Below are 24,879 nucleotides of genomic sequence, written 5' to 3' on the forward strand. Positions count from 1 at the left end.
GATGGGCAGTAGGGAAGGGGGCACTCACGTGTTGTTGACAATCTGGAGCCGCTCGCCTTTCTTGAAGGACAGGTCTGTCTCCGTCCTAGACTCATAGTCATAGAGGGCCACAAAGGTGGTCACTCCACCTGCAGAGAGGAGTGGGGTGTGTCAGAATGGTGGAGCCACACCCAGGGAAGGCGTGGGCAGGAGGGCCCTGTGCCCAGGAGGAGTGGGGATTTGTCTCCCACACACCACAAGCGCCCAGCCCAAAGACACGGTCAGGTTCAGTGAAGATGGGCCTGTGCATGTGTCCACTGCATCCGTGTGTCTGCGCATCCCTGCAAGGGCATGTGGGAGCGGGAGCATCCCTTCCTGTCCGTGTCCGCCCCCGGGGCTTTGGGCAGTGCTGGGTCCCGGCTTATCTGTTTGGTGCCTGTCTTACTCTAGGACCAGAAGTCCCCAATAACAAGCATCTTTGTTTTGTTTCCAGAGCCAGGCACATAGTAGGTGCTCAAGAAAGAGCTGTAGGCTGAACAAAGCGGTGAATGAAGAACACTGCCCCAGGGAGACTTGCTCTCTCTCCGTAAAGTGTGTCACTCTGGGCGCTCCTGGTGTCCAGGAAGATTTGGCTCCAAGTAACTGTCCCCTCAAAAAGGCCCCCGTACCCCCTTCCACCATTTTAAGCTACAGCCTCCACCTCCACACATCCCCCAGCCCTCCCTCCCTGCCTGTTTTGTGTCTTGGCCGCAGGGCCACTTCTAACGCCCTCCACAAGCTGCCCTGTGCTTCCTTCCCCCAGGTGGGTTCCGTCTGCCCAGCAGAGGAGCCCCGGCCGGTAGTAGGAGCTCCATATATACTTCTTGAACAAATGAATGGTGTGTCTGTGGATCTGTTTCTCTCTCGGGCATGCGTCTGCATCTGAGGGGTCCAGCCCTGTCCGTGTGTCTCTGAGTGTTCGCATGTTCTCGATGCACCCGTGTGCATCTGTCGTCTGGGCGGCCACGATGGTGACTTCCAGCTGAGCATGTGTCTGTGTCTTGTGTGTGTCTTTGAATGCGCGTCTGACGGCATGCGCGTGTGTCTTCATCTACGAGTGTGACGTCACCTGTGCATGTATGTGAGTTTGTATCTGGGTACATCTGCGTTGGGGATGTGTCCGCGGGTGTCTGTGACCCTGTCTCCACTCCGCATGTGTGCGTGTCCCGGGCAGGGGTGTAGCCGTGTGTGTGGCCCAGCGTGTGAGTGTGGAGAGAGTGCACGGGTCTGAGTGAAGTCTGCGTGGAGTGTCTGGGGCATGGCCGCGGCTCTCCAAGCGGCCCTCTCCGGGGCTGCGGTGACCGCAGAGCGCCAGCAGAGGGCGCAGGGGCGCATCCTGGCGCGGGCCCAGCCGGGGCCGCCCGGTGCCCAGTTCCCCGGGCGACCCCTCCGCCGCACGTGGGCCACGGGTCCCGACTCATTTCTGGGCGGACCGGGGCAACGAAAAAGGCCTGGGCGCCAGGCAGCAGCTTCAGGCCCGGTCCCCGCGCCGCCCCTCTCTCTGAGCCTCAGCGTTCCACTAGGTTCCCTTCACCAGACCTCGCGTCCTCTGCGCCTGCTCCACCCCAAAGGCCGCGGCGGCGGCGCGGAGCGCTTCACAGTGGGTACTGCCCTCCCGCACACCCAAGTCACCCAGGGGCGCTTCCCCTGGCTAGAGTAAGGGCCTGCGCAGAGGAGGCGACCCCGGGCACACAGCCCCGCCGCCTCCCCGCCGTGGCCCCAGGAGGGCGAGGACCCAGCGCCGCCCGCGCACTGACCGGCCAGCGGGCCCGCCCTCTGCGGGGAGGTGACGGTGTCCGAGGAGTTGAAGCCTCCGAACAGCTTGGGCTCGGCGGCCGCGGGGGCGAAGGCCGCGCTGGGGCCGCGGTGGCCGTCGGCCGAGGCTGGCTTGCTGGGGGTCTGGGAGGCGGGGAAAGCGCCCCCGCCAGCGCCATGCGCGTTCTCGGCGGGCTCCAGGCTGCGGCGCCGCTGGCTGGCATCCTTGGGCTTGCTCTTGTTGCTGCCCATGGTCCTGGCTGGAAAGAGAGGAGACACTGGAACAGGTAGGGTTGCCGGGGCCCCTTGGCCGGCCTCCCTCCCACCCATCCCACAGATGGGGAAAACGAGGCCCAAAGAGAGGCACCAGGGCCCGGCACGGTGGCTCACGCCTGTAATTCCAGCACTTTGGGAAGTCGAGGCGGGCGGATCACTTGAGGTCAGGAGTTCGAGACCAGCCTGGCCAACATGCAGAAACCCCGTCTCTACTAAAAAAAGAATCCAAAAATTAGCCGGGCATGGTGGCACGCGCCTGTAGTCCCAGCTACTCAGGAGAACCGCTGAACAGGGGAGGCAGAGGCTGCAGTGAGCCCAGATCCTGCCACTGCACTCCAGCCTGGGCGTCAGAGGAAGCCTCCGTCTCAAAAAAAAAAAAAAAAGAGAAAAAACCGGGGGGACGGGGGCACCAGCCTCTTTGGGAGAGTTAGCCTCTCAAAACCTCGATGGCTTCATCTGTAAAATGAGCGTAAGGATGGCATCCATCCACAAAGGGCCTCCTCGGTCCAGGGCCAGGAACGGAATAAATGCCTCATAATCAGAAGCCCTGACCTTACCTACCCACCTCCCCCTGAGTCACTGTTTCCCTCCCTCCTGGCAGGGACAGTATCTGAGCCACGCCTATGTCCCGGGCACCTAGCACATGGAGGGGGCTCACTGAGGGTTTGTTGAATGAATATGTGGCTGATGGGAATTGCCTAATGCTGGGGAAAGGTGCTAAAAGTGGCAGTCAAGGCCGTACAGTGGGAGGTTTGAAGCAGAGATGACTGGCAGCTAACTCCAGCCACAGGGCCTTCGTGCATACCATTCCCACTGCCCAGATGCTCTTGCCTGGCCACTTCATCGGGGTAACTGGTGCTTCCTTCCGTTCTCAACTCAAAAGTCCCCTCCTTGGGAAGTGTCCCCCAAACCCTTTCACTGGGTCCCCCTGACTTCTGTCTCTCTTTGATAACATGTGGTCCTGTTTTGTTTTTGTTGTTTGAATTCATGTGGTTATGTGACTACTGTCATGGGCTTTTGTTCATCTTGTTCACTGCTGTGCTACCAGTGCCTAGCATGGGGTGTGGCACACAGTAGGTGCTCAGTAAACAGTTGAACGAATGAATTACTATTTAAGAGCTAAGGGACTTTAGAGCCAGAAACCTGGGAGCTCCAGAGAGAGGGAAACACAGAATAAACGAAGTTGAATACTCCCCCTGACACCCACAGTCCTGCCACCACCCTCTGCCTCCCACTTCCCCATCCGCAGGCCCTGGACCCTGGCTGGTCCCAGCTCCCACTCAGACTGGCCTGGGTCTCCCCACCCATCTTAAACCCTGATAGGGCCATCATCTCACCTGGTAGAAGGCAGGGGCTGTCCCAGAGGACCTGGGAGGCAGCCTGGAGTCTTGGCACGAACACCAGGTGTGAAGTCAGGGGTCTCGAACTAGAAGCCCTCCTCCACCTCTCCCCGCTGTGTGTCCCTAGGCAAGTGACTTCCCCTCTCTGAGCCTCAGTGTCCTCATCTGCAAAGCAGGGATAAAGCAGACATCTCAGCACTGTTTTGAGGATGTCGTTAGAAAGAGAAATCCCAATGGCGTCCACTCTCCAATCACTGTCCATCAGACTGTGGCTCTGGCCCAGTGCTGAGTCTCCTAGACCTAAAGTACCCTTCAACCCTCCCAAAGCTCTTTCAACCCTCTCAAAGCAAGAGTGAGGCAGGGCATGGCATGGCGCTGAGCGTGGCTCTGGAGCTAGGCTCTCCACGTCCAGATCCTGGCTCTAACCCTAAATAACTATGTGACCTTAGGCATGTGACTTCACTTCTCTCTATGCCCTGTTTTCCCATCTATAACGATGGGGTCATTGTGGTAAGTGCATGAGGCACTGTAGAGTGCTAGGGGCATAGCAGGTCACCCTGCACCTCAGCCGTTATTGATATTGTGTGATCCTGGACACACCAGGGAGGTGGGTTCCAATTATTCTCTGGGGAGGCAGATGGCCTGGGAATTAGTCCAGAATTTCCTCTGAGAACCCATGAGTGGGGAAAACACCCACTGGCTGGGTCCTCAGGCAAGACTGTTTGCCCTGAGCACCCAGTCCAGCTATGAGACGCCCCCTGCCTGTGTGAACTTCAGCCTGTCCCCTGTTTCCGCGGGGCCTCCGGCTACCCAGCTGCACAATGGGGATATGGCTTGCATGCTCCTTGGGGACCACCCAGCTCTGAGAATGTGGGGTTGGGGAGGCCCTGGGGAGACCTGCTCAACAGCCCAAGGGTTTACCACGGTCTCCTGAGGGACACATCAATGAACCTGGGGATAGGGAAAGTCAGTTTCTGTGGCAACCCATTCCATTGAGGTCACGGTGCCCATCAGCACTCACCCAGCTGGTGTCCCGCAGGACCTGCTGACCTGGTTACCTGCAGCCCGAGGCTTTATGGGGGCCCAACCAGCCCACCTCCTAGCCACTTGCTTCTTGGTGCAGCATTTATAGTACCTACTAGCAGGCCCTGTGCTCCTCACTATAGGGGGACATAGAGACGAATTAGCCAGGTCCTGCCTCAGGACCCCAAAGCGGGGGACTTGTTTATGTGACCTTGAGAGGAAGTAAACATTTTTTTTAAAAATTTTATGTAGGAAGAACTATCTAAGAGCCTGAATTTTCTTCAGAATAAAATAAATGTTGAGGAGTGAGCTCCCTGTCACTGGAGGTAATCAAAGACAGGAGAATGGGTACTTGGCTGCTATGCCATGAAGGGAGACAGAGAGCCAGGGCTAGACCTTGAATGCCCTTCCAGTATCAAGGATACATGTCCCCTCTTGGAAGGGGACAAGAAGAAAAGACACAGCCCCTGACCCCTGCACTCTTACATGAACACGAAGACCACTCCCCACTGGGGCACTCAGAAAAAGCATAACAAGGACCTTTAAGACGAAGCTAAGGGGACCTGAGCCACCAAGTACAATGTTTGTTGCTTTGTGGGACAGTTTTTTTGGTCTTGGTGCTTGGTCCTGGTGTTTGTGGAGAGGCAGACGGTCGAGGTTAAGAGCTGGAGTGCTGGACGGACTCCCTGGTTTGAATCCTGGCCTGCTGCCCTTCGCCTCAGTTTTCCTCTCTATCGATCGGAGATAACACCCATGTCAGGGCTGCTGGGAGAATCCGTGAGGGAAGTACACGGAACACGCTCAGGATGGCGCAGAACGTTGCCAGGCCTCCGTAAATGGTAACTTTTATCATTCAGAGTGGACTCTTTGGGAACTACCGGAAGATTTAAAAAAAGAAGAAAAAGAAAAGAAAATGCCCCAGAATTCTGCCCCTACAAGACAACCACCTGGGTGTGGTGGTGCATTTCCTTTCAGCTTCACAGCAACGCAAGACTCAACAAACTGGGGTCCACCCAGTAACTTCCACTGTGCACCTGCGACTGGCAGGGCCAGGCAGGATCCATCTCCAGGCCCCCAGAGACCGGGATGGGCCTGACACCCACTAGGTGCTCTGGAAATATTTGCAGAATAGACAAAAGACTAAATGAGCATGGATGTATAATTTGCATCCTGTTTTGTTCCTGCAATGCCGCACTGAAAAGACTAAATATCATTCCGTGGTATTCAAACACTCCCAGAGCTCAGACCTTGAATTGGACCTTGCTCTAAGTACTTTGCAAACATTGACTCATCGGCTCCTCATGATAATCTAGGAGGTAAATACTAATCACGTCTTTATCTTACTGTTGAGGACATTAAGACACAGAGAGGTTGAAGAACTTGCCTGAGGTCGCACAGCATGGGTGAGTGAAAAGGGGCCAGGGAACTACACTAGGCAGGTGGGAATCAGGGGCTGCTCACCGGGTCTGGTGGGGAAACTCACGGGCCACACCTCCTACCTCCGGGGACTCTCTCTCACAAAGCAGCCAGATGGCCTTGGCAGAGGCGTGAGAGAATAAAGCAGCCCGCCCCAGTCCAAGAGAAAGCCTGAGAAAGCTCCAAGCAGAACGTGCTTGAGCAAGAATGGCCCACTGAGGGTCATGCGGGTAGCATTGTGGCCCCCACTTTCCAGATGAGGAAACTGAGGCCTGAGATACCCAGAGGAGATTCTACACTGCCGCCTCCCTCTTTTCACTTAGTGTGTTAGTGTGTTCGGAGCATCTTCTCAGGCCACTTTGAGCTCTCTCATTCTTTTTTTTTTTTTTTTTTTTTTTTTTTTGAGATGGAGTCTCACTCTGTTGCCGAGGCTGGGGTGCAATGGTATGATCTCGGCTTGCTGCAACATTCGCCTCCCGGGTTCAAGCAATTCTACTGCCTCAGCCTCCTGAGTAGCTGCGATTACAGGTGCCCGCCACCACTCACAGCTAATTCTGGTATTTTTAGTAGAGACGGGGTTTCACCATGTTGGTCAGGCCGGTCTCAAACTCCTGACCTCGTGATCCACCCGCCTCGGCCTCCCAAAGTTCTGGGATTACAGGCGTGAGCCACTGCGCCTGGCCATGCCTTGCTAATTTTTTTTGTATTTTTAGTAGAGATGGGGTTTTACCATGTTGGCCCGGCTGGTCTCGAAAGCTGCACAGCTATTCACTCGATGACTCAGTGAGGGTGGGAGTTAGTCTCGGGGGGCTGCTTCCATGCTGTGGGACCTCAGGAGAGACCACCCTCTTCCCTGACGCAGAGCTCTGTCCTTGGGCTTCCTGATTCTGCGGCCCAACCGACAAGTCACCATGAGTTGCTCCTTGGAGGGGGGCCAACCTCCCCTCATCTCTTCCGCCACTTGCAGCCTCCAAGGTAGAGATAGACCCTTGCGGGGGTCAAGGGGAAGCAGTGCGGGCCCTGTACTGGGGCTGCCTGAGGTTCCCAGGGAAAGGTGGCCCCTTTCCTGTGGGAAGTCACTCCTCACCGCGGGCTCTGGACTCCTCAGCAGACAGGGCCTGCTCTATGCCTCGCTCCCTCACGAGGTGCCGGGTTGCTGCCATACGAACTTTTCCCTCAGTGTTCCCAGTGCCTTGAGCTCAGCAGGTCCCCAAGTGGCCAAGCACCTCCCGCTAAGCCTGCATCCCCCCCACCCCCATCCCCATCACTGACTCAGCGACACCACTGCACGTCCCATCCCAGTCATTCCCCAGGTGTTTGCAGAGCACCTGCCATGTGCCAAGCCCTGTGCGGGGCTCTGCCTGTGGGGAGCCCTGGGGCAGCTCCTGAATCTTCCTCAAGCGCATCCCTCCCCGCCACGCTGTCTATCTCCAGTCTTTCAGGCCAGGGCCCTGTGGTCCTGGGCCTGGACACAGCAGTGTGGGTCCCTCCAGCCCACCCTCCCCCCGCAGCCAGAGGTGGCTCCGTAAACCTCACAGACAGCCGGGCCTCCCCCGCCTAAAACTCCACGGAAAGCCACTAACAACCTACGTGTTCCTCAGAGAGGGGCTGGTTAAATAAAGGGGCTGCAGTCACCAAGTGCACAGTAGTGCAGCCATTATAAAGAATGAGAGCTGAGAGTGGCCTGAGAAGAAGCCCCAACACACTGTTTCAGTGAAAAGAAGGTGGTGGCAGTGTAGAATCTCCTCCTCTCCCCGCCCTGTGTGGGGCTCGGCACGTGGCAGGTGCTCTGCGAACACCTGGGGAATGACTGGGATGGGACGTGCAGTGGTGTCGCTGAGTCAGTGATGGGGATGGGGGTGGGGGGATGCAGGCTTAGCGGGAGGTGCTTGGCCACTTGGGGACCTGCTGAGCTCAAGGCACTGGGAACACTGAGGGAAAAGTTCGTATGGCAGCAACCCGGCACCTCGTGAGGGAGCGAGGCATAGAGCAGGCCCTGTCTGCTGAGGAGTCCAGAGCCCGCGGTGAGGAGTGACCTCAGTTTCCTCCTCTGGAAAAGGGTTGTCAGCAATCAAACATGATAATGCAGGCAATGGGCTTAGTGTGGTGTCTGGCCTGTAGCAAACATGAGCTGCTATTATCTCTGTAAAGAAGATTGCGCCTGGGCAACATAGTGAGACCCTATGTCTATAGAAAATTAAAAATTAGCCTGTAGTCCCAGCTACTTGGGAGGCTGAGGTGGGGGGATCACTTGAGCCCTGGAGTTTGAGGCTGCAGTGAGCTGTCATCACGCCACTACACTCCAGCCTGGGTGAGAGAACGAGACCCTGTCTCAAAAAGAAAAAAAAAGAAGAAGAAGAAGAAGAAGAAGAAAGAAAGAAAGAAAATTGCACACATACATGCACTCTGCCTGGGCGACAGAGTGAGACCATGTCTCAAAAAAAAAAAAAAAAAAAAAAAAGTAGAATTGGATTGTTTGTAACACAAAGGAATGATAGATGCTTGAGGTGACGGATACCCTACTTCCCCTGATGTGATTATTACATAGTGTATGCCTGTATCAATATATCTCATGTACCCCATAAATATGTACACCTACTATGTACCCATACAAATTAAAAATTTAAAAAAACTTTTAAAAAAGAAAGCTCTGGAAGGATTCCAAATTCATCACAATGTTTCATCTCAAAAGTGTGGGATGGGGAGAGGAAAATCCCTTTTCACTTTACACCCTGTATCAGTTGACATTTAGAAATGACTTTGTCATGATTTTCTAAAATGAGAATTTTTTTTAAATATTCAAGAGCTTCCCATCATAACCCTGTGGATGAGGCCTAAAGCCATCACCTGGGTCACACGGCCCTGCAGCTGGTGTTGCTGCCATCTCCCACAGCGTGTCCCATCCTCCCACAGCATGTCCCATCCTCCCACGGCGTGTCCCATCCTCCCACGGCGTGTCCCATCCTCCCACGGCATTTCCCGTCCTCCCACGGCGTGTCCCGTCCTCCCAGGGCGTGTCCCATCCTCCCACGGCGTGTCCCATCCTCCCACGGCGTGTCCCAGCCTCCCACGGCGTGTCCCATCATCCCACGGCGTGTCTCATCCTCCCACGGCGTGTCCCAGCCTCCCAGAGCATGTCCCCTCCTCCCATGGCGTGTCCCATCCTCCCATGGCGTGTCCCAGCCTCCCAGAGCATGTCCCAGCCTCCCACAGTGATCTGCCCAACCACAGGGCACCACACACTCTCTCTCACCTCCTGGCTCACAGATGCTCAGACCACACTGCTGTTCAGCCACTACACACCAGCCCCTTCCTTCCTGACACTGAAGAACATCATCTCCACCTCTTCTAAGGGTGGAGAGCAGGCCAGGAGCTTAGGAGCTGAGAGTGAGGACTCCAGTCAAACCTGGGTTAGAGTCCTGGCTGCACTTCTTAGTAGCTACATTTTCTTGCGCAAGTCACTTTGCCTGTGAGTTTCCTGCCCTTTAAAATGGGGTTAGAAACCTAACAACTGAAAAGTACGAGTGAGAGTCCATGTGGCAGGAAAAGAATAAATGCACGATAAACAGCACACGATGTTGTTTACTGTTGTTATGATCATTCCAGGGAATAAGAGGAGGCAGTGGCAGGGCCTTGAACACCAAGCACAAGGCTGGGCACTTTGGCGCTTTACACACGGCTGGTTCTTAATTGTCCCAACAGCACAACGAAGCAGGGACTGTAACTGCACCCATTTTACAGATGGTTCAGAGAAACTAAAACCTTGTCCAAGGCCACACAGCAAGTCAGTGCAGCAGAGCTGGGATGCTCACGGTTCAGGAGAGAGGTGTCAGAACCTACCTCTGGTGCCCCGCCCACCGTGCCAATGACCCCACAGCCCAAAGCAACACGGGGGTCAGAGGGCAACCTATGACCTCATCGCCCACATCTTAGACCCTCCAGGGAAGCAAAAGCATCACAGAGCAGTCAAAAACTACAGGTGGAGCCGGGCGCAATGGCTCATGCCTGTAATCCCAGCACTTTGGGAGGCCAAGGCGGGTGGATCACCTGAGGTCAGGAGTTTGAGACCAGCATGGCCAACATGGTGAAACCCCGTCTCTACTAAACATACAAAATGAGCTGGGCATGGTGGCGCACGCCTGTAATCCCAGCTACTTGATAGGCTGAGGTAGGAGAATCACTTGAACCAGGGAGGTGGGGGTTGCAGTGAGCAGACATTATGCCATTGCACTCCAGCCTGGGCAACAAGAGCAAAACTCCATCTCAAAAAAAAAAAAAAAAAATTCAGGTGGCCTGGGACCACAATGCCAGGTTCAGATGCCAGCTTGCAACTTCCTAGCCATGCAGCCTCGGGAAATGGGAACTGGTGTGATTTTTCCTACATAATTTGGGGCTCACTGTGAGGAAAGCATGGCATCATATTTGTAAAGTACCTGGCACATAGAAAGTGCTCAATATCTAATTAGCAATTATTATGATTTCTGTGGAAGATCTTGTTCAGACACTTGCTCTCTTTTGCAGTCAATTTCATAGTTAGGCCTCCAAAATGCCTACTATATGCGCCATGCCCTGTGCATGGTCCTGGCGGGGCTTGTCTGGTGGAGTTGATTAGGAGCCAAGGCCTACAAATGCCACTTTACAGGGAAAGAACCCAGAAAAGACAAGGATATCACTATGGACTGAATGCGTTTCCCTCACCCCAGATTCACATGTTGAAGCCCTAATCCCCAGTGTGATGGTGTTTGGAGGTCAGCCTTGGGAGGTGATTAGGTTCAGATGAGTCATAAGGATGGAGTCCTTATGATGGGATTAGTGCCCTTACGAGAAGAGGAGACCAGAGCCCTGTCTCTCTCTGCCATGTGAGGACACATTAAGAAGGTGGCCGTTTGCAAACCAGGAAGACAGTCCTCATCAGACACTGAATCTGCTGCCACCTTGATATTGGACTCTCCAGCCTTCAGAGCTGTGAGAAATAAATGTTCATGGTTTAAGCTGCCCAGTCTATGGTATTTTGTTATAGCAGCCTGAATGAACTAAGATACAAGTCCATCAGTTAACCCCACTCTAAGATACTTGTCAGTACAATTAGCTTAGAAAAAGAAGGCTGGGTGTGGTGGCTCACACCTGTAATCCCAGCACTTTGGGAGGCTGAGGCAGACGGATTGCTGGGACCCATGAGTTTTCCTGGGCAACATGGTAAAACATCATCTCTACAAAAAAAACACAAAAATTTGGCCAGGTGTGTTGGCTCACGCATGAAATCCCAATACCTTGTGAGGCGGAGGCAGGAGGATCGTATGAGACTAAGGGGTTTCAGACTAGCCTGGGCAGCATGGTGAAACCCCATTTCCACAAAAAATACACTAAAGAAATTAGCCAGGCATGATGGCATGCACCTGTAGTCCCAGCTACTCAGGAGGCTGAAGTGAGAGAATCGCCTGAGTCTGGAAAGTTGAGGCTGCAGTGAGCTATTACCGCACCAGTGCACTCCAGCCTGAGCAACAGAGTGAGACTGTCTCAAAAAAAAGGAAAGAGGCCGGGCGCCGTGGCTCATGCCTGTAATCCCAGCACTTTGGGAGGTCGAGGCAGGTGGATCACCTGAGGTCAGGAGTTCGAGATCAGCCTAGCCAACATGGTGAAATCCCATCTCTACTAAAAATACAAAAATTAGGCGTGGTGGTGCACACCTGTAATCTCAGCTACTTGAGAGGCTGAGGCAGGAGAATCATGTGAACCCAGGAGGCAGCGGTTGCAGTGAGCGGAGATCATGGCACTACACTCCAGCCTGGGTGACAGAGTGAGACTCTGTCTCAAAAAAAAAAAAAAAAAGAAGACTAGAAAAAGAAATTGAAGAATAAAATGGAATTAGAAAAGAGAAAGTAAGAGTATTATTATTGGCCAGGTGCGGTGGCTCACACCCGTAATCCCAACACTTTGGGAGGCAGAGGTAGGTGGATCACCTGAAGTTGGGAATTCGAGATCAGCCTGGCCAACATGGTAAAACCCCGTCTCTACTAAAAGTACAAAAATTAGCTGGTGTGGTGGCACATGCCTGTAATCCCAACTACTCTGGGGGCTGAGACAGGAGAATCGCTTGAACCCAGGAGGCAGAGGTTGCAGTGAGCCAAGATTGCGCCACTGCACTCCAGCCTGCGCAACAGGGCAAGACTCTGTCTCAAAAACAACACCAAAAAAGAGTATTATTATAGTATTTGGTATAGGTATAGATCTGGGAAATCCAAGATAACCTACTGCAAAACTATTAAACCAAAAGCAAATTAAGTAAAGTGGCAGGGAATTAAGTTAACATTCCCAAATCAATTATGTGTATATACACCAATTGCAATTAGAAAATAAAATGAAAGAAAGCTTAGCATTATAAAAATATTGGCCAGGTGCAGTAGCTCATGCCTGTAATTCCAGCACTTTGGGAGGCCGAGGTGGGCGAATCACAAGGTCAGGAGTTCGAGACCACCCTGGCCAATATGGCGAAACCCTGTCTCTAGTAAAAATACAAAAATTAGCAGGGTATGGTGGTGCGTGCCTGTAGTCCTAGCTACTCGGGAGGCTGAGGCAGAAGAATCACTTGAACCCGGGAGGTGGAGGTTGCAGTGAGCCAAGATAATGCCACTGCACTCCAGCCTGGGCGACAGTGCAAGACTCTGTCAAAAAAAAATTATTCACAAATCAATCTAAAAGTTCAATGTGATCCCAATTAAAAAAACCCAACAAGATTTTTTTTTTAACTAGGCAAGTCAATTTCTAAATTTGTAAGTAAAAATATTGAATAAGAGTAGCCAGAGAATTCTTAAAAAGAAGAGTAATGAGGGAGAAACAGCCCAACCAGACAGTAAACCTTACTACAAAGATACAGTAATTAAAACTGTGTGCTATTGGCACATCAGTAAATCAGGGGAACAGAATAGAGATTCCAAAAGTTGTCCTGAAACATACGGGAATTTACTATATAATGAAGATGGCAGTTTGTACCAGTGAGAAAAAGGTGGATGATTTTTAAGATGGAGTTAGGACCAACAGTCTGACATCAGAAAACAAAGCTGGATCTCAGTCTCACTATATATGCCAATAAATTACAAATCAATCAGATTTAAACCACAAAATACTCAAACCATAAAGCTCTAAAAAGGGGAGGAGCCAGGTGCGGTGGCTCACACCTGTAATCCCAACACTTTGGGAGGCCAAGGCAGGAGAGCTGCTTGAGTCCAGGAGTTTGAGACCAGCCTGAACAACACGGCAAAATCTCATATCCACAAAATATGTGTGTGTGTGTGTGTGTGTGTGTGTGTATGTGTGTGTGTGTAAAGGGGGAAAGATAATAAATTTTCTTATCTCTGAATGGGGAAAGCATTCCTAAACATGACATAAGACCTAGAAATCATTCTTTATTTTTTTATTTTTATTTTTATTTTTTTTGAGACGGAGTCTCGCTCTGTCGCCCAGGCTGGAGGGCAGTGGCCGGATCTCAGCTCACTGCAAGCTCCGCCTCCTGAGTTTACGCCATTCTCCTGCCTCAGCCTCCTGAGTAGCTGGGACTACAGGCGCCTACCACCTTGCCCGGCTAGCTTTTTGTATTTTTTAGTAGAGACGGGGTTTCACCATTTTAGCCAGGATGGTCTTGATCTCCTGACCTCGTGATCCGCCCGTCTCGGCCTCCCAAAGTGCTGGGATTACAGGCTTGAGCCACTGCGCCCGGCCAGAAATCATTCTTTAAATGATAAATCACTCTATATAAAAACTGAAACGGTTGTGTAGCTCAACAGTAAACAAGTTCAAAGGACAAACAACAAACTAAGAAAAATAATTGCAACTCTATGATAGGTAAGGGTGTTTTTTTTCTTAGCATGTATATAATAAGCTCCCATAAAATAAGAAAAACGACAACATATAGTTTGAAGAAAAAGCCAACAAATGGCTCACAAACATATGACAAGATGCTCAACCTCACTCATAAGATAAATGCAAATTCAAATCATACCAGCCACCCAACAACAGCAGATACACGTTCTTCTCGAGTGCACATGGAACATTCTCTGGGACAGACCATATGCTACACCATAAAACAAGGCTCAATAAATTTAAAAGGAGTGAAATCATACAAAGTATGTTTCCAACCACAATAGAATGAAGAAATCAATAACAGAAAGAAATTTGGAAAATTAAAATATGTGAAAACTAAACAACACGTTCCTCAATAACCAGTGAGTCAAAGAATAAATCACCAAAAAGCTTAGAAAATACTTAGAGATGAAAGAAAATGAAGATGCAACATATCCAAATGTAAGGATGTGGTAAAAGAGAACTTAAAGGGAAATTTCTAGCTGTAAAATCCTATATTAAAAAAAAAAAACCGTCTAGATGTGGTGTCTCATGCCTGTAATCCCAGCACTTTGGGAGGCTGGGGCAGATGGATCGCTTGAGCTCAGGAGTTCGAGACTAGCGTGAGCAACATAGTGAAGCCCCTGTCTCTAAAAAATAAAAAAATTTAAAAAATCATCAGGCGTGCTGGCACCTGCCAGTAGTCCCAGCTACTCGGGAGGCTGAGGCGGGAGGACTGCTTGAGCCCTGGAGTTCAGAACTGCAATGAGCCATGATCATGCCACTTACACTCCAGCCTGGGCAACAGAGTGAGGCCCTGTCTCAAAAAATAAACATAGGCCAAGTGCAGTGGCTCACGCCTGTAATCCCAGCACTTTAGGAGGCCGAGGGGGACGGATTACCTGAGGTCAGGAGTTTGAGACCGGCCTGGCCAACATGGTGAAATCCCATCTCTACTAAAAATACAAAAATCAGCAGGGCGTGGTGGCGGATGCCTATAATCCCAGCTACTCGGGAGGCTGAGGCAGGAGAACTGCTTGAACCCCGGAGGCAGAGGTTGCAGTGAGCCGAGATTATACCATTGCACTCCAGCCTGGACAACAAGAGTGAAATTCTGTCTCAAAAAAAAATAAATAAATAAAAATAAAAAGGAGAAAGATTTCAAATCAATAACCTAAACTTCTACCTTAAGATACTGGGAAAAGAAGAGCAAACTAAATCTAAAGCTAGTACAAGGAAGGAAAGAATACAGATTAGAGCACAAATTAATGAAATCAAAAATAAAAAGCAATAGGGAAAATCAACAAAACCAAAAGGTGATTCTTTGAAAAGATCAACAAAATTGACAAATCTTTAGCTAGATTGAACAAGAAAAAAAGGGAAGACTCAAATGACTAAACTCAGGAATGAAAGGGAAGACATTATTACTAACCTTAAAGAACCAAAGATTATAAGAGACTACTGTGAATAATTCTATGTCAGTAAACTAGATAACTTAGATGAAATTCCTAGAAATAAACACAAATTATCAAAAATTAGAAGAAATAGGCTGGGTGCGGTGGCTCACGCCTGTAATCCCAGCACTTTGGGAGGCCGAGGCGGGCGGATCACCTGAGTTCAGGAGTTCAAGACCAGCCTGGCCCACATGGTGAAACCCTGTCTCCACTAAAAATGAAAAACCAGCCGGGCGTGGTGGCACGTGCCTGTAATCCCAGCTACTCGGGAGGCTGACACAGGAGAATTGCTTGAACCCAGGAGGCGGAGGTTGAGGTGGGCCGAGATAGTGCCATTGCACTTCAGCCTGGGCAACAAGAATGAAACTTCATCTCAAAAAAAAAAAAAAAAAAAGAAGAAGAAGAAGAAGAAGAAGAAGAAGAAGAAGAAGAAATAGAAAATTCGAATAAATCTAAAGCAATAAGGAGATGGAATTATTAATTTTAAATTTTCTCACAGAAGCAGCCCAGGCCCAGATAGCTGGACTGGTGAATTCTACCAAATATTTGAAGAAGAAATAATACCAGTTCTTCTCTAGGAAATACTTCCCAACTCATTTTCTGAAGCCGGTATTACCCGATCCCATAACCACACAAAGACATCACAAGAAAAGAAAATTACAGACCAGTAACTTTTATGAAAATGAATATATGTATTACATACATATAAATATTCTACAAAATACTAGAAAACTGGATCCAGCAACAAAAAACTTTTGTTTTCCAAAGAACAACATCAAGAAAGTAAAAGGACAACCCACAGAATAGGAGAAAATATTTGTAAATCATATACTTGTATCTACAATATATAAATATCTCTTACAGTGGCTCATGCATGTAATCCCAGTGCTTTGGAAGCCAAGACAGGAGGATCTCTTGAGGCCAGGAGCTTGAGACCAGCCTCGGAAACACAGTGAGACCCCTACTAAAAATTTAAAAAAAAAATTAGCCGGGCGTGGTGTTGCATGCCTGTGGTCCTATCTACTCAGGAGGCTGAGCCCAAGAATTTGAGGTTACAGTCAGCTATGATCACACCATTGCACTCCAGCCTGAGTGGCAGAGTAAGATCCTATCTCTACAAAATTAAAAAAAAATTAAGCCAGGCATGGTGGCACACGCTTATAGTCCTAGCTACTTGGGAGGCTGAGGCAGGGGGATCACTTGAGGCCAGGACTTCTGGACTAGCCTGGGCAACATAGTGAGACCCTGTTGCTAAGACAAAAAAAAATAGATTACATTAATAATAAAAGTAGGCAAAGAACTTGAATAGACATTCCTCCAAAGAAGATATACAAATGGCCAATAAGCACATGAAAAGATGCTTAATGTCACTAGTAATTAGGGAAATAAAAATCAAAACGGCTGAGTACAGTGGCACATGCCTGTAAACCCAGCACTTTGGGAGGCCGAGGTGCGAGGATCATTTGAGCCCAGGAGTTCAAGACCAGCCTGGGCAACACGGTGAGACCCTATCTCTACAAACTAAAAAAAAAAAAAATGAGCCTGAGCCAGGTGTGGTGGCACACACTTTTGGTCCCAGCTGCTCAGGAGGCTGAGATGAGAGGATTGTTAGAGCCCAAGAGTTTGAGGCTGCAGTGAGCCTCGGCAACAGACTGAGACCCTGTCCAAAAAAAAAAAAATCAGAACCACCGTGAGATGCCACTTCACAGACACTAGGACGGATGACTAGAATCTAAAAGACAAATGTTGGCAAGGACGTGGAGAAACTGGAACCCTCAGACATTGCTGATGGGAATGTAAAATGGTGCAGCTGCTTTGCAAAACAATCTGGCAGTTCCTCAGAAAGTTAAACATGGAATTACCATATGATCTAGCAATTCTACTCGTAGGTACACACTCAAGAGAAATGAAAAACATATATCTACACAAAAACTTGCACATGAATGTCCAGAACAGTATTACCCGTAATAGCCAGAAAGCCCAAATGTCCATCAACTGATGAATGGATAAATAAAATATGGTATATCCATATGATAGAATATTATTTGGCAAGAAAAAAAGAATGAAATATTGATCCATGCTACAACATGAGTGAATCTTGAAAACATTATGCTAAGTGAAAGAAGTCAGCCGCAAAAGAGTACACTTGAATGATTTCATTTCTATTAAATGCCCAGAATAGGCAAATCTATAGAAACAGAAACTAGATTAGTTGCTGCCTAGGTCTAGGGGAGGGAAGTTTAGGGGGAAGTGGGGAGTAACTGTAATGGGTAAAGTTTCTTTGTAGGGTAATGAAAATGTTCTAAATTTGACTGTGGTGACGATTGTACAACTCTGTGACTCTACTAAAAACCACCAAATTGTATACTTTAAATAGATAAATTGTATGCTATGTGAATTTTATCTCAGTAAAGCTGTGATACACATTTTTCAAATAAACTACACTGGGGGCCACTGTTCACCTATCAGCTCGGCAAATTGCACTTATGCAATTTATCCCCAAATTTGGTAACATCCTATGCTGGTGAGAGTGAGGAGAACAGAAGGTGTGGGGACACCAGCGCAATCTCTCTGAAGGACAATTTGGCAATACCTATCACAATTACACACCCACTGACCCTGCAGTGTGGAATTAATCCTAAAAGAACACACAAACACAAGGCATATGATTGAGGATATTCATTTGTGGAATTGTCTAGAACAAGCAAAAGGCTGGAAACAACCAAAATATCTGTCCTTAGTTAAGTACAGTGTGACCACCGTACATGCAGTGGAATACTACGCAACCATGAACAAGAAAAATGCAGCACAAATAAATGACCTCTGAGGTACACTGTCAAGAGAAAAAAGTCAGTTGAGGACAGGGTAGACTGTGTGCTATCATTTGTCTAAAAAAGAGAAAAAAATTTCCAGCTGGGGGTGATGGCTCACACCTATAATCCCAGTACTTTGGGAGGCTAAGACAGGAGGACTGCTTGAGCCCAGACATTCAAGACCAGCCTAGGCAACATAGTGAGACTCTGCTTCTACAAAAAAATAAATAATTAGCTGGGTGTGGTGCATTTCCCTGCAGTCCCAGCTCCTTGGGACGCTGAGGTGGGAGGATCGTTTGAGCCCAGGAGTTCGAGGCCTCAGTAAGCAAGATTGTGACACTGCACTACAGCCTGGGCAACAGAGTAAGACCCTAAGAAAAAAACAAAATTCTTTGCAAATGTGTAATATTGAGTCAAGTGCGGAAGCTAAAAATATCAACACCTGGCATTCCCATCATTATTGAAATTCACATTATGCTAAAAAAATTGTTAATATACATGCTTATATATGCCTGGATCTCCCTGGAAGGATACACCAGAAATTTTTTCAAGTGGTTGACTCTGGCAAGGAGACCTGGGTGTGAGAGAGACTTACTTTTCCCTGTCGTGTGTGTGTATGTGTGTGTGTGTGTGTGTGATGTTTTTTCTTTCCTTTTTAAAGAAAAAACACAAACTTACCTGGTTTCAAATCCTGGCTCTGTCTCTCATAGCTGGCCAAGTTGCTTCACTTCTCTGAGCCTCTGTTCTCTGTTCTGTAAAGGGAGGGATAATAGGATTAATATCCACCTTGCAAGGTTGGTGTGGAAGATGAAATAAGACAGCACAAGCTCAGGGCCCCCCGCCCCGTGCCTGGCTCCTAGTAAGTGCACAGTCCCTGTTTGCCATTCATCTGTAACTATGGACACTGCAGTGCACTGTAACAGGGACCACCAGAGAGCCTCAGAGCAAGTGTTCCAAGGACCAGCATCCCCTCTGGCTGGGAGAAACTGGGAAAGGCTTCCTGGGGGAGGCAGCATTTGCGAAGGGCTTCGAGGACAAGAAGGATTTCCACAAGTAGAGATGAATGGGGGCCACATTCTTGGCAAAGGGGGCCACACAAGCAAAAGGCCAGGAGTGGGAAAGCCCTGGACAGTCACTCAATGGTGCACTGCCAGGCTCCTCCAACAAGGCTTAGCTGAGCACCTACTGATGCCATAGTGGGAAAGACAGTCAAAAGCCATGTAGCTGGGCTGGCCGAGGGAGGAACTACAGAAAGTATCGTGACAGGGATAACGAGGGGCCAGGTCCACAGGCTCATAGAGCAGGCCGGGAAATGGAGGCTCAGAAAGGGAGAGGGGCCATCCAAGATCACACAGCAGGTTCCCAATTTCTGAACATAGCCTCTCTCAGCTTCACCCTCTCCTTGTCCTCTAGACCTGGAGAAGAGAAAGTCCAGAGGGGTCCTCCGGCCATGCCCTCATCAGGGGGTGGACACAGAGGCCAAATAAACCAGGGGCCCCACAAGGAGGAGGGATGGTTGATCCTCAGAGGATAACAACAGCTACAGCGTCACCATCACGGTGTTGCTGGGTGGCGCGCACCATGCTTAGGAACTCAGTGAACCACCCCAGCCCTCTGTGGCGGGCCCTGATTTGCAGATGAGGAAACTGAAGCACAGAGAGGTGGAGCTGCTTGCCTGATGTCACACAGCTCATAAGACACAGCACTGGGAGGCAAACCCAGACTATCTGGGTTCCACCGTCTCGTACCCCAGAGCCCATTCCTTAAAGGAGGCCCCAGCAGGGCATCCTATCAGTGATCACATCCGCTCAGAAGGGCCCAGGGTGGAAGCTGTTCTCAGCCAGTCCTGGAATGCCTCCTGATAACAGTGCCCCAGTGGTGGGGGAAAGGTGGGAGGCCGGCCAGGGAAGAGCAGCAGTGGGTGTAGTGTCAGGCCTGTGCGGGGATGAAGGGGGAAGGCGGCGGGCAGGGACTTGGCCCTTTGGCAGCCATCCTCTCTCTGACGGGAGAACAGAAGGGCTTGTCAGGCACCTGCCCAAGCCAGGTGGGGGCATCATGGTTAAGGGGACCCTGCTGCCACCACAGGAGGACTCTGGGCACATGGACTGAAGTTTCCTTCAGTACCATGGAGATGCCCATAGTCACCCTCAGGTAGTTGCAAAGGCTAACAGGTGAATCCACGCCAAGACCTGGGCACACAGGCCATGCCCCATGAACAGAGGTCCCTGCTGTGCCCCTAACCTTAGATTCTCACTGGTACTGTTCAGACTTCTATTCTCACCAAGACCCTGCTACACAGCAACAACCTGCCCCTCTTTCCAGATGGGGGCACAGAGAGGGACTCAGAGAAGCCAAGTGAGATGCCTGGGGCCCGTCCAAGACAGCAGATGGCCAGCTGATGCCCCAGGCCAGTGTGGGCACTGCTCCCCAAGGCCACTCTCCCAGCTGGAAATTACGCCAGGGACTAAGCAGAGCCCCATGGCTGGCCCATTTTCCAAAAGGGGAAATGGAAAGCCAGACAGGGAAAGTGGCTGGCCCAAGGCCACAGAGCTAGGAATAGGGCAGTAATAGGGCAGGGAGCAGCCACCAGGGCCCAGGCCACTGCAACAACCTTGGGGGTCAGGGCACCCTGCCAGCACTGGCCGCATCCAGAGACAGCAAGGCTGAGGCTGGGAGAAGTATGAGGGGGCGCAGCCTGCCCATTTCACAGATGGGCACCGCCTTCCTCCAAGCCCAACACCCTCTTCCTGCCCCTCACACTGGAGTGGAAGCTCCCCGTGGGCAGGGATCTTCCCCTGCTTCTCTTTTTCCTTCCCGCTATCAAAAGAACGACCTGCCCGGCTGGGCGCGGTGGCTCACGCCTGTAATCCCAGCACTCTGGGAGGCCGAGACAGGCGGATCACGAGGTCAAAAAATCGAGACCATCCTGGCTAACACAGTGAAACCCCGTCTCTACTACAAATACAAAAATTAGCCGGGCGTGGTGGCAGGCGCCTGTAGTCCCAGCTACATGGGAGGCTGAGGCAGGAGAATGGCGTGAACCCGGGAGGCGGAGCTTGCAGTGAGTGGAGATCCCACCACTGCACTCCAGCCTGGGAGACACAGCGAGACTCCGTCTCAAAAAAAAAAGAATGACCTGCTCACCCGCAGTGTTTTTCTACAAGTGTAGAAATTCAGAAAGGCACAGGCTTCACAGCAAGGGATACGAACACTGACAGCAAGGGTGGCTGATATTCATGCATCACCTGCCATGCGCCACACTCATCACCCCATCGCACAGATGAGGAAACCGAAGCACAGACAGGTTAAATGGTGTGCCTGAGATCCCAACTCTTAGCAGCCAAGTGACAACCCCTAACCCTCTGCATGTCTTCCTAACCAGGACGGCCACCCAGGGCCCTGGAAACACCCAAAGGAAGGAGCCTGGGCTCCTCCTGGCAAAACCCAATGTTACCAGCTGCTCTGGTCCAGGCCAGGGGTGGAATGGGGTGTGCTGACGGGAGTGCAGAAACCCATGCTTCTCCCCATCAGCTTTTCCCCCTCACATCCTTCCGCCTGGAGTTCACGCTCCCCTCCAAAGCTGCCAGCAGCCTGTAGCAAGCTGTGGCCACACTCGTTTCACACACAAGGCCATGGGGGCTCCAGGAGGCTGCCCCAGCAAGAAGGCAGACAGCCAGGATGCCAACCAGATCTGAGGGACACCAGAGCCCACCCTCCCCTACCTCCACTGCGAGGAGCACAGCAAGGGCGGCCCAGGAGGGAGCCTGGGTGCAGAGGCACAAGCGGACCAGAGTGCCAGGTGGGCAGGGCCTTGTCCAGAGCGAGGTCTGGCCAGAGTGGGTTCCGGTGTAACTGGGTCACTGCTGGCCCTTGGCCTAGGCACGAGGGGGCCCAGGGGAGACCCCCAGAGGGATATGTTCAGCAATGCAAGTCACGAAGGCCTGCAAAACTGAGAGCAGGGCCAGGAAGCTTTTCTCAGGCCCCTGGGAGCTGGAGGTCAGGGCACAGTGGCCCTTCCCCCAGTGTCTTCTCAGGGACAGTCATCTCCAGCTCCAAAGGGCCTGAGGGGCAAGAGGAGACACCTAAACCATGGTGGCCTTCCCAGAGGAGGGGGTATCTCAGCTGAGGCCCAAAGGCTAGGCGGTTTGTGAAGAGAGGGTGGTGAGTGTGACCCAGGTAGGTGGGACGGCTTTGACAGGGCCTGCAGCTGCGACCGCTTAGAGAAAGGTGAGGGAGCTATGTCCATTTCAGTCCTGCAGCCTCAGTCTCCTCAGCAGCAAAATGGGGGAAAGACAGACACACGGGGGTGGCTCCCTCTTCCCTATACCCACTTCCCACCATCTCTCCCTCCTCCAGGCTCCCATGCCCCGGAGTGAGGTCACTGAGAAGGAGACAGTATCTAGGGACTGGTGAGTTGGAGGAGTGAGGAGGCTTCACAGACCTCCCCACCCCACTCCAGGTACCATCCCTATCTATCTGTCTATCAGCAGGCAGCCCCGTCTCGGGGTGGGTAGGGCAGCTCACAAGGCCCGGAGGTCACAGCCCCAACCCCCGGGAGCCTTTGTGGGCCCTTCTCCTTGGCAGATGAGGAGGCTAAAGCTGAGAGGGGGCTGCCAGCCCTTGGTCACACAACAAGGCCAAGGCCTGCCCTGAAATAAGGGTGTGGGCTGGGGGCAATGGCACTGAGGATAAGATTCTGGGGGCACCAGGCCCCAAAGCACTGAGCTGAGGAGAAACTGGAAGAGGAGACAAAGCCTTGGGGCCGGCCTGCTGAGGGCTAACCACCACGTAGCTGAGTGAAGGCTTCCATCAGAATCACTGTGTGCCGGGAGCAGCGGCTTGCGCCTGTAATCCCAGTGACTCGGGAGGCCAAGATGGGAGGATCGCTTGAGGCCAAGAGTTTGAGACCAGCCTGGGCAACAAAGCGAGACCCCCATCTCCACAAAAAAAATAGAAAAAAAATGTAACCGGTCATACTGGTACCCAAGAGTTCCAGCTACTCGGGAAGCCGAGGTGGGAGGATGGCTTGCAACCAGGAGTTTGAGGCTGCAGTGAGCTACGATTACACCACTGCATTCCAACCTGGGCGACCCAGTGAGACCTTGTCTCAGAAAAAAATAAAAGAAGAAGAGCTAACCTGGGCTTCAGCACCTCTACCCGCACACAGACACCCCCGACACCTCTACCCGCACACAGACACCCCGACACCTCTACCCGCACACAGACACCCCAGAACCTCTACCCGCACACAGACACCCCGACACCTCTACCCGCACACAGACACCCCGACACCTCTACCCGCACACACACACCCCAGAACCTCTACCCGCACACAGACACCCCGACACCTCTACCCGCACACAGACACCCCGACACCTCTACCCGCACACAGACACCCCCGACACCTCTACCCGCACACAGACACCCCAGAACCTCTACCCGCACACAGACACCCCGACACCTCTACCCGCACACAGACACCCCGACACCTCTACCCGCACACAGACACCCCCGACACCTCTACCCGCACACAGACACCCCGACACCTCTACCCGCACACAGACACCCCAGAACCTCTACCCGCACACAGACACCCCGACACCTCTACCCGCACACAGACACCCCGACACCTCTACCCGCACACACACACCCCAGAACCTCTACCCGCACACAGACACCCCGACACCTCTACCCGCACACAGACACCCCGACACCTCTACCCGCACACAGACACCCCCGACACCTCTACCCGCACACAGACACCCCAGAACCTCTACCCGCACACAGACACCCCGACACCTCTACCCGCACACAGACACCCCGACACCTCTACCCGCACACAGACACCCCCGACACCTCTACCCGCACACAGACACCCCAGAACCTCTACCCGCACACAGACACCCCGACACCTCTACCCGCACACAGACACCCCGACACCTCTACCCGCACACAGACACCCCAGAACCTCTACCCGCACACAGAGACCCGACACCTCTACCCGCACACAGACACCCGACACCTCTACCCGCACACAGAGACCCGACACCTCTACCCGCACACAGACACCCGACACCTCTACCCGCACACAGACACCCCGACACCTCTACCGACACCTCTACCCGCACACAGACACCCCGACACCTCTACCCGCACACAGACACCCCGACACCTCTACCCGTACACAGACACCCCGACACCTCTACCCGCACACAGACACCCCGACACCTCTGCCCGCACACACACACCCCCGACACCTCTACCCGCACACAGACACCCCCGACACCTCTACCCGCACACAGACACCCCGACACCTCTACCCGCACACAGACACCCCGACACCTCTACCCGCACACAGACACCCCAGAACCTCTACCCGCACACAGACACCCCGACACCTCTACCCGCACACACACACCCCGACACCTCTACCCGCACACACACACCCCCGACACCTCTACCCGCACACAGACACCCCGACACCTCTGCCCGCACACAGACACCCCAGAACCTCTACCCGCACACAGACACCCCAGAACCTCTACCCGCACACAGACACCCCCGACACCTCTACCCGCACACAGACACCCCCGACACCTCTACCCGCACACAGACACCCCGACACCTCTACCCGCACACAGACACCCCCGACACCTCTACCCGCACACAGACACCCCGACACCTCTACCCGCACACAGACACCCCGACACCCTCTACCCGCACACAGACACCCCGACACCTCTACCCGCACACAGACACCCCAGAACCTCTACCCGCACAAGACACGCCCGACACCTCTACCCGCACACACACACCCCGACACCTCTACCCGCACACACACACCCCCGACACCTCTACCCGCACACAGACACCCCGACACCTCTGCCCGCACACAGACACCCCAGAACCTCTACCCGCACACAGACACCCCAGAACCTCTACCCGCAC

The 24,879-nt window shown here is 52.0% G+C and overlaps 2 protein-coding genes across 5 annotated transcripts in view; both read right to left on the reverse strand.

Moving 5' to 3' along the window:
* NNAT (neuronatin) overlaps positions 1 to 24,879 on the reverse strand; it is a 165,760-nt gene that overhangs the window by 136,148 nt on the left and 4,733 nt on the right. The gene's annotated exons all lie outside the window — the stretch shown is intronic.
* Positions 1 to 24,879, reverse strand: part of SRC (SRC proto-oncogene, non-receptor tyrosine kinase) — a 75,232-nt gene that overhangs the window by 19,452 nt on the left and 30,901 nt on the right. Inside the window, exons 1-4 of one of the 4 annotated variants that reach the window (XM_050807121.1) lie at positions 18,610 to 19,493; positions 3,387 to 3,554; positions 1,776 to 2,033; positions 29 to 128 (exon numbers count right to left, since the gene is read on the reverse strand). In XM_050807121.1, coding sequence (XP_050663078.1) covers positions 29 to 128; positions 1,776 to 2,025 — 350 coding nt within the window. In that variant the 5' untranslated portion in view covers positions 2,026 to 2,033; positions 3,387 to 3,554; positions 18,610 to 19,493. Of the gene's footprint in view, positions 1 to 28; positions 129 to 1,775; positions 2,034 to 3,386; positions 3,555 to 18,609; positions 19,503 to 24,879 lie in introns of those variants that run through there. The other 3 variants (XM_050807119.1, XM_050807118.1, XM_050807120.1) reach the window with 3 other exon arrangements.

The sequence above is a fragment of the Macaca thibetana genome, chromosome 10 (genome assembly GCF_024542745.1).
Source record: "Macaca thibetana thibetana isolate TM-01 chromosome 10, ASM2454274v1, whole genome shotgun sequence".
Lineage (NCBI taxonomy): Eukaryota > Metazoa > Chordata > Mammalia > Primates > Cercopithecidae > Macaca > Macaca thibetana.